This window comes from Anarrhichthys ocellatus, unplaced genomic scaffold (genome assembly GCF_004355925.1).
Source record: "Anarrhichthys ocellatus isolate YVR2014 unplaced genomic scaffold, GSC_Weel_1.0 scaffold14, whole genome shotgun sequence".
Taxonomy (NCBI): domain Eukaryota; kingdom Metazoa; phylum Chordata; class Actinopteri; order Perciformes; family Anarhichadidae; genus Anarrhichthys; species Anarrhichthys ocellatus.
The window spans coordinates 8,201,950-8,215,857 of record NW_022280044.1 but is presented as its reverse complement, the minus strand read 5'-3'; the positions used below and the strand labels follow the sequence as shown (position 1 = coordinate 8,215,857).

At 41.2% G+C, this 13,908-nt stretch overlaps 1 protein-coding gene across 2 annotated transcripts in view; it reads left to right on the top strand.

Moving 5' to 3' along the window:
• The window catches only part of trappc9 (trafficking protein particle complex subunit 9), a 151,479-nt gene that overhangs the window by 4,792 nt on the left and 132,779 nt on the right, over positions 1-13,908 (top strand). For both annotated transcript variants that reach the window (XM_031853713.1, XM_031853712.1), the window contains 4 exons: positions 304-425; positions 2,996-3,121; positions 3,687-3,903; positions 9,215-9,358. In XM_031853713.1, coding sequence (XP_031709573.1) covers positions 304-425; positions 2,996-3,121; positions 3,687-3,903; positions 9,215-9,358 — 609 coding nt within the window. The remainder of the gene's footprint in view (positions 1-303; positions 426-2,995; positions 3,122-3,686; positions 3,904-9,214; positions 9,359-13,908) is intronic.

Here is a 13,908-nt window from a genome sequence, read left to right as displayed (position 1 = left end):
ACTTCCTGCTGGTGTAAGGGAGCGCGGGACGATTCGGTGCTTAACATTTACATTTAGTTGTAAAATGGGTTCATCAGGAGGCAACAGAGCTGGGAATAAAATACACATTTCACAGTTTCATTGAACATCATCTGTTATCTGATATGTGAACATGCATGTGGCGGTTGTAGCCAGGGCGGATTGGTGGATTTAAGTTTCCCCTCCTTCACTCGTTTCCTTTCCTTTTGTGCTGGAGCAGACTGATGGTGGTCACCGTGGTGTCCTCCTCCACACTAATCCTGTCCCGTCCTCTTTTGAGCGTAGGCACCCTCACGGCCAACGGCATCAGTGCAGACACCAGCACTGAGATCGGAAGAGCAAAGAACTGCCTGAGTCCTGAGGACATTATCGAGAAGTACAAAGAGGCCATCTCCTACTATGGGAAGGTAATCAAACACTACGGAAGTCTTTTAATCAGAAATTCAACCAATATTGTTGTTGGATTAAAGATATTAATGGGTAATATCAGGCTTTTTAATATAAAAGCATTTTATTAAACCAGTATTCAGTACATGAGATATAAAACTTACAATAATTATGCGTAATATCAGACATTTGTTGGGGTTTACATGAACACCTTTATATACAGTATATATACCTACACAATAAATACATTGCAGCATAATAATGTATTTGTAATAAAGGTTAGTATTGGCTCAGTGTATCAGTCAAAGCTCAGTATTGTCCTAATACTCAGTGGAGGACTGTTAGTTTCAGTTTAAAAAACTTTATTGTCCGTCACACAATGATGGAGAATTGTCTTAAGTTTGAGGCTCTCAAACACAAAAACATTCCGTCAACGAATAGGAACTGTTGTGTAAAGATGCATTAAAATGAAGTGACGGTCTATTGTTGTTTTAAAATGGATATTATAGTTTTTATAAGTTCTCTCACTAGTCTGTTGTAAGTCAACTGAATGTATGAAGCACTTTTCAAGGCCAGATATCGGCGAGTGCGTCACAGTGAAAGAGCAGAATATTAACGCAGTAAATAATCTCAAAGCAATTAGTACGTCTTGAGTTGCCCTTTTAAAGGCAAATATCTTTTATCTTCAAAGGGAAGTCTGATTATATGCTATTTATTTTCCTTATTGTCAACAAGACTGAATCCAGAATTCATTCTTGCCTGATATGTCTTACTCCTTTGTACCATCGAGCTCCTTTGTTGTCCCTAAACTCTTGAAAGCACATCAATGAGCCAGCGTATTAACAAGTCTTAGAAGTCAATTTGCAAAATTCCGAATTTTCTTCTTGCCTGCTGTAAGAATAATGTTACTTATTAAATCCGTCATCAGACCCGTAGCAAACCGCTGCTAGCTACGTTAGCACAGGAAGCTTATTGACTCTCTCGGGGCTTGTGTCAATTTTAGCAAAACGGTCAATTAAATTAAATGATTTAATCATTTTAAATGATTGATTAATCCACCCACTTATCCCGATGTCATTTTTCATCCTACGTCATCAGCTTCCTGATTGCTTTGGTTTATTTTATCCTTTGATAATTGATTGCTGCTGTTTTCCCCTTGTGGCAGGTCGTGTTCTCTCCTGTGTTTACCGTCACCGCCCAGATCTCATTATTGATTTCATTATATAATAAGGAGTTATTGTTTTGTACTGCTCGGGATCTTTGAAACAAAAAAAAAAAGAATAAATATAAAATAATATTGAGATTATTAGTATTAAATTACATTTTATGTTGAATTAAATAAAAAGTGTTACATTTAAGCAGAAAATTTGATTGTAGAAAATTGTTGAGCCTTTAAAATTAAAATTAAATAAATAGTTTTGACCTGTTTTGAAAGATCTACATCTTCATGAGGAACAAATGAGTCAAAAGCTCCTTTCTAGGAAAGAAATGTGACTTTAGGTGTTTTTCTCTTGATTTTATTTTGGGTAAAGAGACGGGATAAAGACACTCCAGAGCTTTACAAGTGATCACAACAACCTTGAATTGGATTTGATGAGGAGCCAGTGTAAGAAAATCCAGCTCAGTGCCACATGAGACCACTCATCCCTCCAGATAAAGATGAATAGACACTGTACATGAGTGTTTGCATGCAGGTTGCTCTTCAAACTAAACCACCACTGGTTTGCAGACATGTAGGTACATGCGGTGTGTGTAATATGCATCCGTGTCACCAGGGGGCAGTGTTTGATTAGGTTTGATGGCTCCTGAATACAGAAACGACACTGTATCAGACCACTACATGCTGACAGCAGCTGTTTATTTCTGAGCTACATGGAGACTTGGGAACAAGCCTGAGAGCTTGTGTAATCTCTGGAAATAATAGAACCTTACTAGTCAGTGAACACCTTATAAAAAGCAGTTTTTGACAGACTGAACCATATGAATGCTGTATCGGTGCGTGGCGTAATACATTTGTACTCTCCTTTGACCACTATACTTGTACAAAGTCACAAAGAATAGTATTAAAGTATCCTTGATGCTTAGGGAAAGCTGAATAGGCTCATTATGCTACCAAACTATTCTGAAGCAACCCTGTGCTTTATCTTCATTATTATAATTGCCTTTTTGCACTGACCTCCCCTCAGCCCTTTTACCTGTAACTAGCTCATTCAGAATTAAATTACGTCAGAACACATAGCCATTCAGATATTAATTGAATTTTAATAAGGACACAATGAGGGTGGAAGTTGAGGGACTGCGAGATAAAAAAAGAGAGAAAAAAGCACACACTTGCTCGCAGCGTGAAGCAGCAGCAGCTCAGGTTCTTTTTTTAATCCCTGAGAAAGGAGCAGCAGGGGATCGGACTCATCACACTCGTCTGTCATCCCACATCGGCAGTGACTGATGAGGGTGCTCATATGTTAATGAAAACACATTCTCTCTGATTATGAGGTGGGTCGCCGAAGTCAAGGCGACCCTCATTGACTGTTCGTGTTTCATCAACTGAAGCCGCCCCCCCCTGCCTTCCGCTCCTCTTTATCTCCCGCAGTATAAGAACGCCGGCGTGATCGAGCTGGAGGCCTGTGTGAAAGCGGTCCGGGTGCTGGCCATTCAGAAGAGGGCGAGGGAGGCCTCCGAGTTCCTGCAGAACGCTGTTTACATCAACCTGGGACAGGTACGCTGTCTGACCCACTTCCATCAACACCGGGGGATTAATATGACAAAACTCACACAACATCCTTGTTCAATGTAACTTGGTGTCACTAAAACAGTACATTTCTTCTTTAGCGTAAGACTTTTGTTATTTAATTCGTCCTCTATCTAGTGCGACCTATGCAGCCAATTCATTTTCTTCAAGACTTCCCCACTGAGTTCAGTGAATCATCCTCTCTGTCTCTGCTTTTACATCTGGATACATTGGAAATAACTATCATACTATAATTAGTGCATTAAGGCCTGACCTGTGCAGCTATAAGTGTAGAGCAATCTAGGTGAAAGAGTTCTTTGTCGTCCTTCAAGCACTGCACTAGATGTCACAGCCCAACATTTGTGTTCGGATGGTTAAAGATCGCCTCCAGAGATGTTTGAGGAGATATAAAAACACTCTGCTGATATGTTTTTCCACAAACAAAAGTTAAAACAAATGAAAAATGTAACTCCTTCTCCCTCACATCATTCTGCTCAGCGAGGTGAGTGAATTTGAGCGGAGGTGGATGTTAACGTTGTCTCCACACCTGTAGCTATCGGAGGAGGAGAAGATCCAACGCTACAGCATCCTGTCCGAGCTCTACGAACTGATCGGCTTCCAGCGCAAGTCTGCGTTCTTCAAGCGCGTCGCGGCCATGCAGTGCGTGGCCCCCACCATCCCGGAGCCCGGCTGGAGGGCCTGCTACAAGCTGCTGCTGGAGACGCTGCCTGGGTACAGCCTGTCACTGGATCCCAAGGACTTCAGCCAAGGTAGATCTCACATATTGCAGTCTCGCAGTCAGTGCGAGACCCCGCCCTCTGCCTGCATTCTCTCCTTTCCTGTTAATTGTTTAATTACCGTGTCAGTGACGCTCCTGGGCGTTTCTCGGCCCCTCTCCAGCTGTCGCTCCTCAGCGTCGTGTCTCTCGGGGCTCTGCTCTGGCTGATGCTGTAATCGGTGTCGTCTGAGTTGAAATTTCGGGAAGACACAAATACTGAGCCGGTTAGGTCTCTGCTTACCAACCTGGGAGTCCCGACTTCCATTAGTGGTCACCAAAGCTTCCTAGGAGGTCGTAAGGCCTTCTAGATTTGAAAGGGTTGTAAAATAAAAACAAAAAAGCATTTCATTCATTTCTGTGAAGAAAACGAAATCACAGGGAAAGGGCACAGTGAAGACCTGAACACAAGCCTTGTCCCGCATGAGAAAAATATGCAGTTAACACAATCAAAGAGCTAATAAAACAACAGACAAAGAGCTTTATCTATTTATTTTAGGGGTCACGAGTCGATCAGTGCTTATTTTATATCAGTGAAAAGGAGTAAATGTCACAGAATGAATCTTTTTCAAACACTGAAAGCAGCACCGTCTCTCATGATTCACATTGTGTGAGTAGCAGCAGTGTAAAGACGCTTCATTCCTACTCCAGCTCTGCTGTCTTTTTCAAGAGTGCTCTTCCACCGCGTTCTGCATTCAAGCCACCACTTCTCTCAAACGGAGGCGCAGTGGAGACGTGCCCCGGGTTTTTGTGCAGTCTTTGGTGAAGTCCTCACGATAAGCCTCTTGGCTCTACAGACTATTGACCCGCACTTATTGGAGAGCCTCTCGATGGCAACACAAAAGACGGAGCTCCCGGTGAACGGAAAAGCTCCGGGACAGTATCTCCTCTGACCGGTATTCAGGCGATGCTGTTGGAGGACTTTTCCCAGCTTTTAAACGTCTGGACTAGATTCTTTTATGAACTGTGAATAAAAACAAGCTGCAGATTGAGTTTAAATGTTTGCACTTCGACTGTGAATGTGAACATGCAGGATCCTTCACACCAATAGCACGGAACTATTGACATTTACTACTCCTATAAAAAAGAAAGTCAAGCAATTTAATACAATAGCAATTATCTCTCCATCAACCAACCACCAACATTTCTTTTCTAATTACATTGCTCCTAATGATGAAGCAACTTTACATTTGATGTCATCTGTCAATTTAAAACTGCCAAATCTGCAGAAAATGTCTTCTCTTGGTGACTCTCGGTGAACGAAATAGATTTAGAGTTTGATTGATTCCACTGCATTTTGTTCATTGAACAAAATCATTAATTTCTCCAGCAGGCGTGCGCGTGTGATTACATGTGTGATCTTTTAATCTACGCGTAACAATTTCTGCATACTTGCATTCAAGTAATCTAGTTATTCCACTACAATAAGATTATTTCTTCCAATCTAAACCGAACAAAGTTGGAAAAAACTAAATCATCGCTTAAAGAACAGAGTCTTTTTTTGAGCTTGTGTCTTGTTACTAAAGGGCAAACAGAATAACTTTTGGGATCGTCATGTAGACTAGTAGATGTTTTTTTATATATTTTGACTTTTTGCTTCTTATGCAATCCTGCACATTACAGTACAAAACATACTTTCCATGTTGCAGTCTGCAGGTAGCACACAGAAACCCACATGACACGCATGAAGGCGGTCTATCACGTATTGCTATCTAATAATCCCCTTCATTAATATATTAGAGGAGCTACCCCACATTTCAGTGGATTTTGACTCTTTCAGTTTTGCTAGCGTTGCCTCATATCAGGCTGTAACCGTCATCATTTGGATCCAGTCCTTATAACAAGGCGTGCTTGTAGTTTCCAGTTAATCCTGAATGCATTGATGAAAGCCTGTAAGAGCCAGCCATGGAAACTGTGCCTTTGTAAGTCCAGCTGGTACAACAGAGTCGTCTCCAAGAAGGCCAAACCGTGGCGTGCTTGTCGTGGGCTGATCCAACCACTCGGGCAGAGCTCCAAATTGAGGACATCCCGTTGTCCCGCCGGGGTCAATAGCAAAGTAACCTGGGACACAGAAATACGGTGTCTGGGACAGCAGAGAAACATATCAAATTCAATTATTACCTTTTCAGTTGGGACCAACTTGTTTGACCCTCTTGCACATATATTCACTGCACAAAGCATTGTGGGTCAGAAGAGTCACAAAGGAGGAGTTTGCCCTCAGGACTTTCTGCCAGAAAGGGTTTATTTTCACCAAAAACACGATCAAACCTCTCCCGTGTGCTCAGGCAAGCTGCAAATGCGACCATGTGCAGTCACACACTGCCTTTGTGTAAGGCAAAAAAAGGTTTACAAAATAAATGTATGGGTATTGGAACAGACAGGTCGGTAGTCAGATGAAAATGCCGATTAGCACGCTAGCAATATTAGCTCCTATTTCAATATAGTAGCAGCTAATACTGTGTTGCTCGTATGTTAAAGCTGAAACTAACTCTGCATTAGAAGTAGAGGAGCTTTTGGATTATAGTTTGTAATAAATGGTTAATAATAAAACTGAAAAAGGGCTTACATTTCCAGCACTCACTGCTTTTTAAGTCTGACTGGAATCCAATAATATCTATGAATCATTCTACCATGTACACATTTGTTCGTACTATCCCGTACTGGATAATAATGTTACAGACAATATTCTCCCAGAACTTTTTGTTCTCAGTGTGATATTACTGAGTATTAAGTATTCCATCCATCCATCCACGGATAACAAATACTCTAATATTGTACTATCTACTATAGTACTTCCTTGCTCTTACAGGTACAGGTAATGTTTTTGGCAGTTTTAATTTACAGTAAGGCTAATTATCAAATCATCATTCAAAAGTAGAACATAAGAGAAAAAAGGAGTTTAGGTTCCAGATATATTGGATAACACATAGAAAAACATTAAAGTATGCAAGTTCCCACTTTGTTATAACACGGACAAGAACTGGAAACGTTTCCTTGGAGTCAATTAAATTCTTCGAATAACTTTTTTCCCATACTCTTTTGCAAATGAATACATTTTTGACAGTTCTTTAAGTTGATTCTTCCAGGCCTTGGACCCGTCTTTAGACACAGGGAGAGCTTTAGTCCACGAAGCTGGTGAGCTTGAATAACACACCTTAAACATACTGGTTTATTAGCTGTAACGTTCAAGTTCCCACTGAGGTCCTGGTACATCCACTCTGAGTCCCCACAGCACTGATGGCAGAAGAAATCAGACGGGAGTTCATCAATAAGCCGGAGAGGCAAGTTCAAGTGAGACAGAAAATGGGCATCGATGGTGCCCTCCAATAAGGATGCTGTTCTGTTGTACAGTGGAACAAATGGCTTTTTAAGTGCCTTTTTTCACCAGAAACTGGGAAGCACTTTAATCTTCTCCACTGTTGTCCTGCCGCCATAGAAAAGTTGGTAGTTTTGTTTCTTGTAATAATTTACACGTTTATTGTCGGGGAGAATAATAGTCCAGTATGTGGCATCTCGTCACCCTGCACAGCAGAAAACACACCCCGATGAACAGCGCCTTCTGAGCCAGGCTTTGCATGGCGGTGCCACTCTCTCATTATCTCGGCGCTGTGTTAAATGGATTTCCAGACACCTCCAGTTCAGATGAAGTAATGTATTCTTTTTCATGTTCGAGTGAGAGAGACATTCTCAGGAAATCCAAAGTGCCCTTTTGGATTACTGTTCTCCAGATAAGCGCTGGTTTTGGCAAACAGGTGGAAGTCAGCTATTTTTAGACTGCTTAGTGGGTGCAGTTTCACGACAAACTTTCAAGCTTACGAAAGGAATCGCATCTACAGTTTGTTCAGATGGAGGAAGAAGTCAGGATGAACAATGGCCGTGGTAGAAAAATGCTGATAAGTCAAAAGCATCCCGGGCATGATTTGACGTTATTGGACGTGGTATTTAAGCGGAGGAAACATCGGAGTGTTTACCAAATCTCCTTCCTTCCTCCCTCCGGCCCCCGCGGCCTCCTCAGCACATCTTTCCTCTAGTTTTCTTTTCCACTTAGTGAGTCAACAGTCGACAGCTGGGAGTGGAGCAGGGGATCTCGTAGGGGGCTGAGGCTCTTATGTAACAGTTGGTGTCAGGCTAGAATGCTATTAAGATGTCTTGTGGAGCTCCGCAGAGCAAAAAACAAAACCCCACACTGGCTAAATTAGCAGCGCGCTGGAGCACATGTGACAGGCAATGGGGGTGCTTCAGTTTTCAGAGATGGCTGCAATGAAAAGACTTGAATTAGATCTAATTATGTGTGGCCTTTTGTGTGTGAAGCGTGCCAGATACAGACTTATGAAGGTTTGTCACGCACTTGTTGCTGCTGCTCAAGCGTTAATGCTCACTGTCGCTGAATACATCGGAGAGTAATTATCAGGAGTCATTGTGTTCTGAAATTAGGGCAGGGACATGACATCATTATCACTAAATTACATAGGATATCTTTTTCCAATATGAGTATATATATCAAGATGCAAAGTTGGTCTAATTTATGTTCAGTGAATTGATCTGTGTCCCTTTATCATTCCCAACATCAGATGAAATATTAAACAATAACTTTAATAACCTAATTTGTTTTTTGATTACAACATACAGGCGTAATAAAGCGATATGATCTTGTCGCCACAATATGATTTTGCTACAAGTTCACAGTTTATTCTGTCAAATTGTGATAAGTAAATTGCATCAAAGCTGCTTTGGAAACTGTGATGACAGAAAACCTCATGAGGTACAAACTGTAAATAACTTTCATATGAGACAAAGAAAAGCAGAAAATCCTCACAATGCTGCAGCTATATTTATCTGGAACTTTACTTTACTTGCTTGAAAAATGATTGAAACAATTAGAGTAATTGCTGTCAGACAAAATAATTATTTAATTAAATCATCACTTCACCTCTAAGTATTAACAATGCTTTATTGACAACAAAGGTAAACGACGACTTATATATATCTATATCTAGATCTCTATATCTAGATCGATATCGATATATATATATATATATATATCTATATATATATCCAGAACAGGTTTAAAATATGTTAAAAGATAAAGAGCAGTGAGTTAGGATAGGAACTGGTGGAGCCACATAGGTTGCCATCTCACAAATATCAGAAAACACTATGTTTGATCCACACATGTAGAATATTCTCGATGCATCTCTACTCCTCTGATGTGTAACATTCAATGTCAGCAATGATCCTCTGCAGCTCATTGTGAGTTCTCTCTCTCTCTCTCTCTCTCTCTCTCTCTCTCTCTCTCTCTCTCTCAGGTACCCACCGAGGCTGGGCCGCCGTCCAGATGCGCCTCCTGCATGAGCTGGTGTACGCCTCCCGTCGCATGGGCAACCCCGGCCTGTCTGTGCGCCACCTGTCCTTCCTGCTGCAGACCATGCTGGACTTCCTGTCTGATCAAGGTCAGCTCCCAATAAGCACTATTACACTTTCTCTTTCGTTGTAGAATTCAAACCGTGTGAGGTGCTTCCAGCTTCATGCCCAGCTCTTTAAAAAAAACAAATCTAACCCTCAAACCTTGTGCTTAATAGTATGCGATGCACAACAAAGCCAGCTTTTTCTTGGCAGGAGTGCAACATTGTGCTCCGACCAGAAATCGTGTGCAGCCAGGAGATAGAGTTTCTACTGAAGCAGTGTGAGCCTGACGGTCCGCTGGCCGCACAATACAGGCCGGCGTAATGCTTGGTTGGCTGCTAAGCATGAAAATATAGGGGGGGAGGTATGAACAAGATGAAGCAAGCTTTCTGTTTAAATATTAACATCAGAAGCTGTGTTTAGGGTGCTGCTTATACAAGCGTTCTTAGAAACAGTGCCGGTTCATCCTCCCATTCATCAAGGGCGAGAAAAAAACCGATGGAATCACTACGGCCGAGTGTTTAAACTGACCTTGTAAGTCGAGTTCTTCGTCTTTTTTCTTTTGTAAAAATATAAATACCATTTCATATTTACTCAGTGTAACTTTTGGAGCTCAGAGCGCTGTTCGCTGCAGTTTGGGGGCCCTCCTTTGATTGCCTTTACTCTCGTCTGCAATGTGACATTACAAATGTCAGAAAGGTTGTTGTCGGTTGCTCAAGTGGAATAGTTCTCTTTTGATGCGTCTCTGGGTTTTTGTCTGTATATGTCCAGCATAGAATAGAGCTGGGCAGGAAAGGACTTCTAAGTCTCACAGTTATTGTAGTAAAGAAAGTCAAATTCAAAATGAAACTTTTAGACATTTACAAAGTTTTGACGGTCAAATGTTCACCATCATACAACACATACAACATATTGCAAAGAACAGTTAAATAGGATCAGTTTAAAGGAGTACTTTACTCACCACATGACCGTGGAGGCATGAGTGAAACACACAGTTTTCTTCAAGAACTCAAGGTAAGAAATTGATAAACAAACGGAAAAATATTCCTTTAGGAAATAAACACAACCGACAGCATATACGTTTCGGCCAATTCGGTCTTCACACACGGCTGATTTTGGTAACGGTGATGTAGTTTCAGGCCAATATATTCCCGAACTGGTAGAGAGGCAGAGGGGTTTCCTAATGATAGGGTGACGCTATATTGGGTCTAAATAAAGGAGAAGTGCGTCTATAGGAAAGTAAGAATTCCTACAAAGCTTTAAAAATACGTATTTATGTGATTCCATCCAGAAGAAGTTCAGCAACATTAGTTATTAATGTTAAGAAACCTCTTCTCTGATTATGCATTTTTGTAATATCAAGGGTGCTGTTTAATACTAAAGCATGTAATTGTGTGCCAACGCTTATATTAAAAAAATAGGATGTAATTGAAAGGGAACTAAAAATAGAAAGAGATAATTAGAACAGCTCCAGATATTGTCTCCCTGATAACATCACGTATTAGTGTTGGTTGCTAAAGTCTTCTTCATTTTGCAAATCCTGATTACACCGCCTGGGATTGTAGAAGAAAATACATTTTATCTTTTGTCGTTGCCAACTTTTATTTTTTCATTGTTTTTCAAAGGCTGGTTGTAGCTTTTTCAAATCAAGTCTGGTGTCATTAGATACATAGTTCGATTGTTTTTAAAGGCTTTTCAAGAAATAGAAATACGATTGATATTAATTACTTTTTGGTGCTTTATGGTGAATTTCATACCAGAATGATTATTGCCACTCTTTCAGTAGCTTCTACTCTGCAAGGAGTACTATTATTAGTCCTATTATTATTATTTATTTTGTTTATGCTGCTTTTTCCTTAAAACAAGCCAGAAAAATCTAAATTATTCATTAAAGTATTGAAATGTTTTGTGGCGTGTCGGTAGTTTTCATTTCACAATAAAAATGTGACAAATCTCCCTTTTGAAAATGTTCCCGTCGTCTGCGCCGTCATTAAAGATATTTGAAGCTTGAGACTCGCCTCTTCCCAGTAGTGTCTATGAAATAGTGTCTAAGAATGAGAAGTCTCCAAGCACAGCAAATACAGGACTCTCTGGGGGGGGAGTCAATGCAACCTCCGTTAGCATTAGCTGTTTAGCTCTGCGCTGTTGGCAGACGAGCCGATCACTGCGACTACTCTGAGCAGCATGATGGGAATGCATTACAACATACCGGGCAGTTGTTCCAATTGTTTTTAAGGTTTTTGCTCTGATCCATCGGTGCGTCTTCACGGACCTCTAGCATACATGTGCAATATGGTTTTCCCAATGTAATTCATCTACAATCATTTCATAAGAATTTACGTTCCATTTACATTCCATCAACTTCCGAGTCAGATTTGTTTTGGTTGCAAAAGACCGTGATGCAACTTTATTACATTAAGAGTGAAGCTGATTCAGCTGAAACCATTTAGAAATTTAATTTCACGGAGCTTAAACTTGCGAAATAGTTTCCCAAAGAAAACCCCTCAATTGACACTTGCTGCTTTTCGAATGATGTGTATATCTCGCCAAATTGGGTGACATTAATGTGTCTAAGTAAAAAAAGATGTCTGGCAGAATACCCCGAGCCCTCCCGTTACTGTCGCTCTAATTAGTGTGGTTTCTGTTTTTTGAGAAGTGAATATTCGGACACGTCATGCTGTTGAAGGTGCACGGATAATGAAGTGGTTACCGGCAAAGACAAGCAGCAAACCAACCTGTTAGACGGAGGCTGATTTTACCGGCGTACATTTCAGACAAGGTGACGTAAGCTCAGTGTTCAGAGGAGCCACGCTCCCTTTCATCCCGCCTTACACTCGTATTCTTCCCACTTGACGGGGGACACTTTGAGGAGAGATCCTTCCGTTGTGTTAAGAGCTGCACCGTTTCTCCCCTCTTTTCATCGAGTGTAAAAAAAACCACAATGTTTCTTTGCTTATCCGGACAGTGTTCTCCAGCTGTCAGCATAATAATGTGCTTCGGTGTGTTTGTCTGGGCAGAGAGCAGGAACAAGTCAGAAAATAGTGTTTCCTCTCGTGGGTTTGATTTATCTAAGGGCCCTGACATATAACGCTACTACGGACAAAGAACAACTAAACACATGTTTTGCTTCTGGTTAACACACGGCAGCAGAACACACCACAAACACTATAGCCAACACCCAGCTTTACCATATACTAACACCTGCGTAAGGGGAAATAATAGTCACCATTTTGTAATCCTAAAAGTATTGCCAAAAGACAAACTAAAACAAACTGCCATTTTAAAACCGCAGTGAATCCACTTCGACGGTGCTCTGGTGTCATTGGTGCCTGAAGATGTCGCGGTCAGATAGAAGAGAGATCGCACTCCACGGCTGGCTGAACAGTCTGTCAGATAGCGCTCCGTCACCGTCTGCCGCCCCCACTAATCCAACACGCTCAACGGCCTAAGCCTATAAGAGAGAATAACGTCGGGTTATTATTGTGTTTTAGTCTCGGCAAAACACTTTATGTGAACATAATCGACATTTAAACAGAAACACCCGCCGTCCTCGGCTTCCTGTCCCGGGGTGGCCCCTGAATAGACGGCTGCTCGGAACACTCAGACGTGGCAAACAAGGAATAAATATACGAGTATGCCATCAATCGTGAAAACTTTGAGCCAGGAATACAACTGAGCTATCACCCATTCATCTCTAGCTGTTTCATTCCTTCTACACTTCCCTTTTCCCTCTAAGCACCCTCATCTAACCGTGTGTTTGATCCACTGGTGGTGGGTCTCTGGCTCCCAGTCTGTATTAACAAGGCTGTGCTTTGTACACATATTTCACGTGGACAGTTTCCTCATGATGTTTTCACCCTTATACTCAAATGTTTAGCTGTTTTAATACAAGCATCTTCTCTCATATAGATGACATGTCCCAGTATTGTTTAGTTTAATGCACTCTGCCGTGGAGAAATACACTAACTTTACATGAATAAGCAAAAGTCACAAGACTTCAGAAGCTGCTCCCGTGGAGGTTTATATATCTTTGCAGTCTTTCTAAATGTCCTTCTCTCCTTGATCAACACTCTTGAAACTTGCAGAGCCAAAGCAAATTCTTTGGCTGGCTGAGCAGTAATGTTCCCTCTAAAGCTATTGATGGTACAATAAAACTTTCAATTTCACTTGAAGGCTGTTATTGCAGAGACGCAGACAGAGACGCCTCACAGGTCATTAATGTCTGCTAGATGATATCACAGACACAAAGAGGAACTCTCTCCAGTGGAGGCAGTCATCACATTATTTGAGTGTGGGGAACTTTAAAAGGGAGTTCTGTTATGTCATAATTGTTGCCGTGTGATCTTTGGATAATTGTGTGTGTGTGTGTATGTATGTATGTATGTGTATGTATGTGTGTGTGTGTGTGTGTGTATGTATGTATGTATGTGTGTGTGTGTGTGTGTGTGTATGTATGTATGTATGTATGTGTGTGTGTGTGTGTGTGTGTGTGTGTGTGTGTGTGTGTGTGTATATGTATGTGTGTGTGTGTGTGTGTATGTATGTGTATATGTATGTATGTGTGTGTGTGTGTGTGTGTGTATGTATGTATGTATGT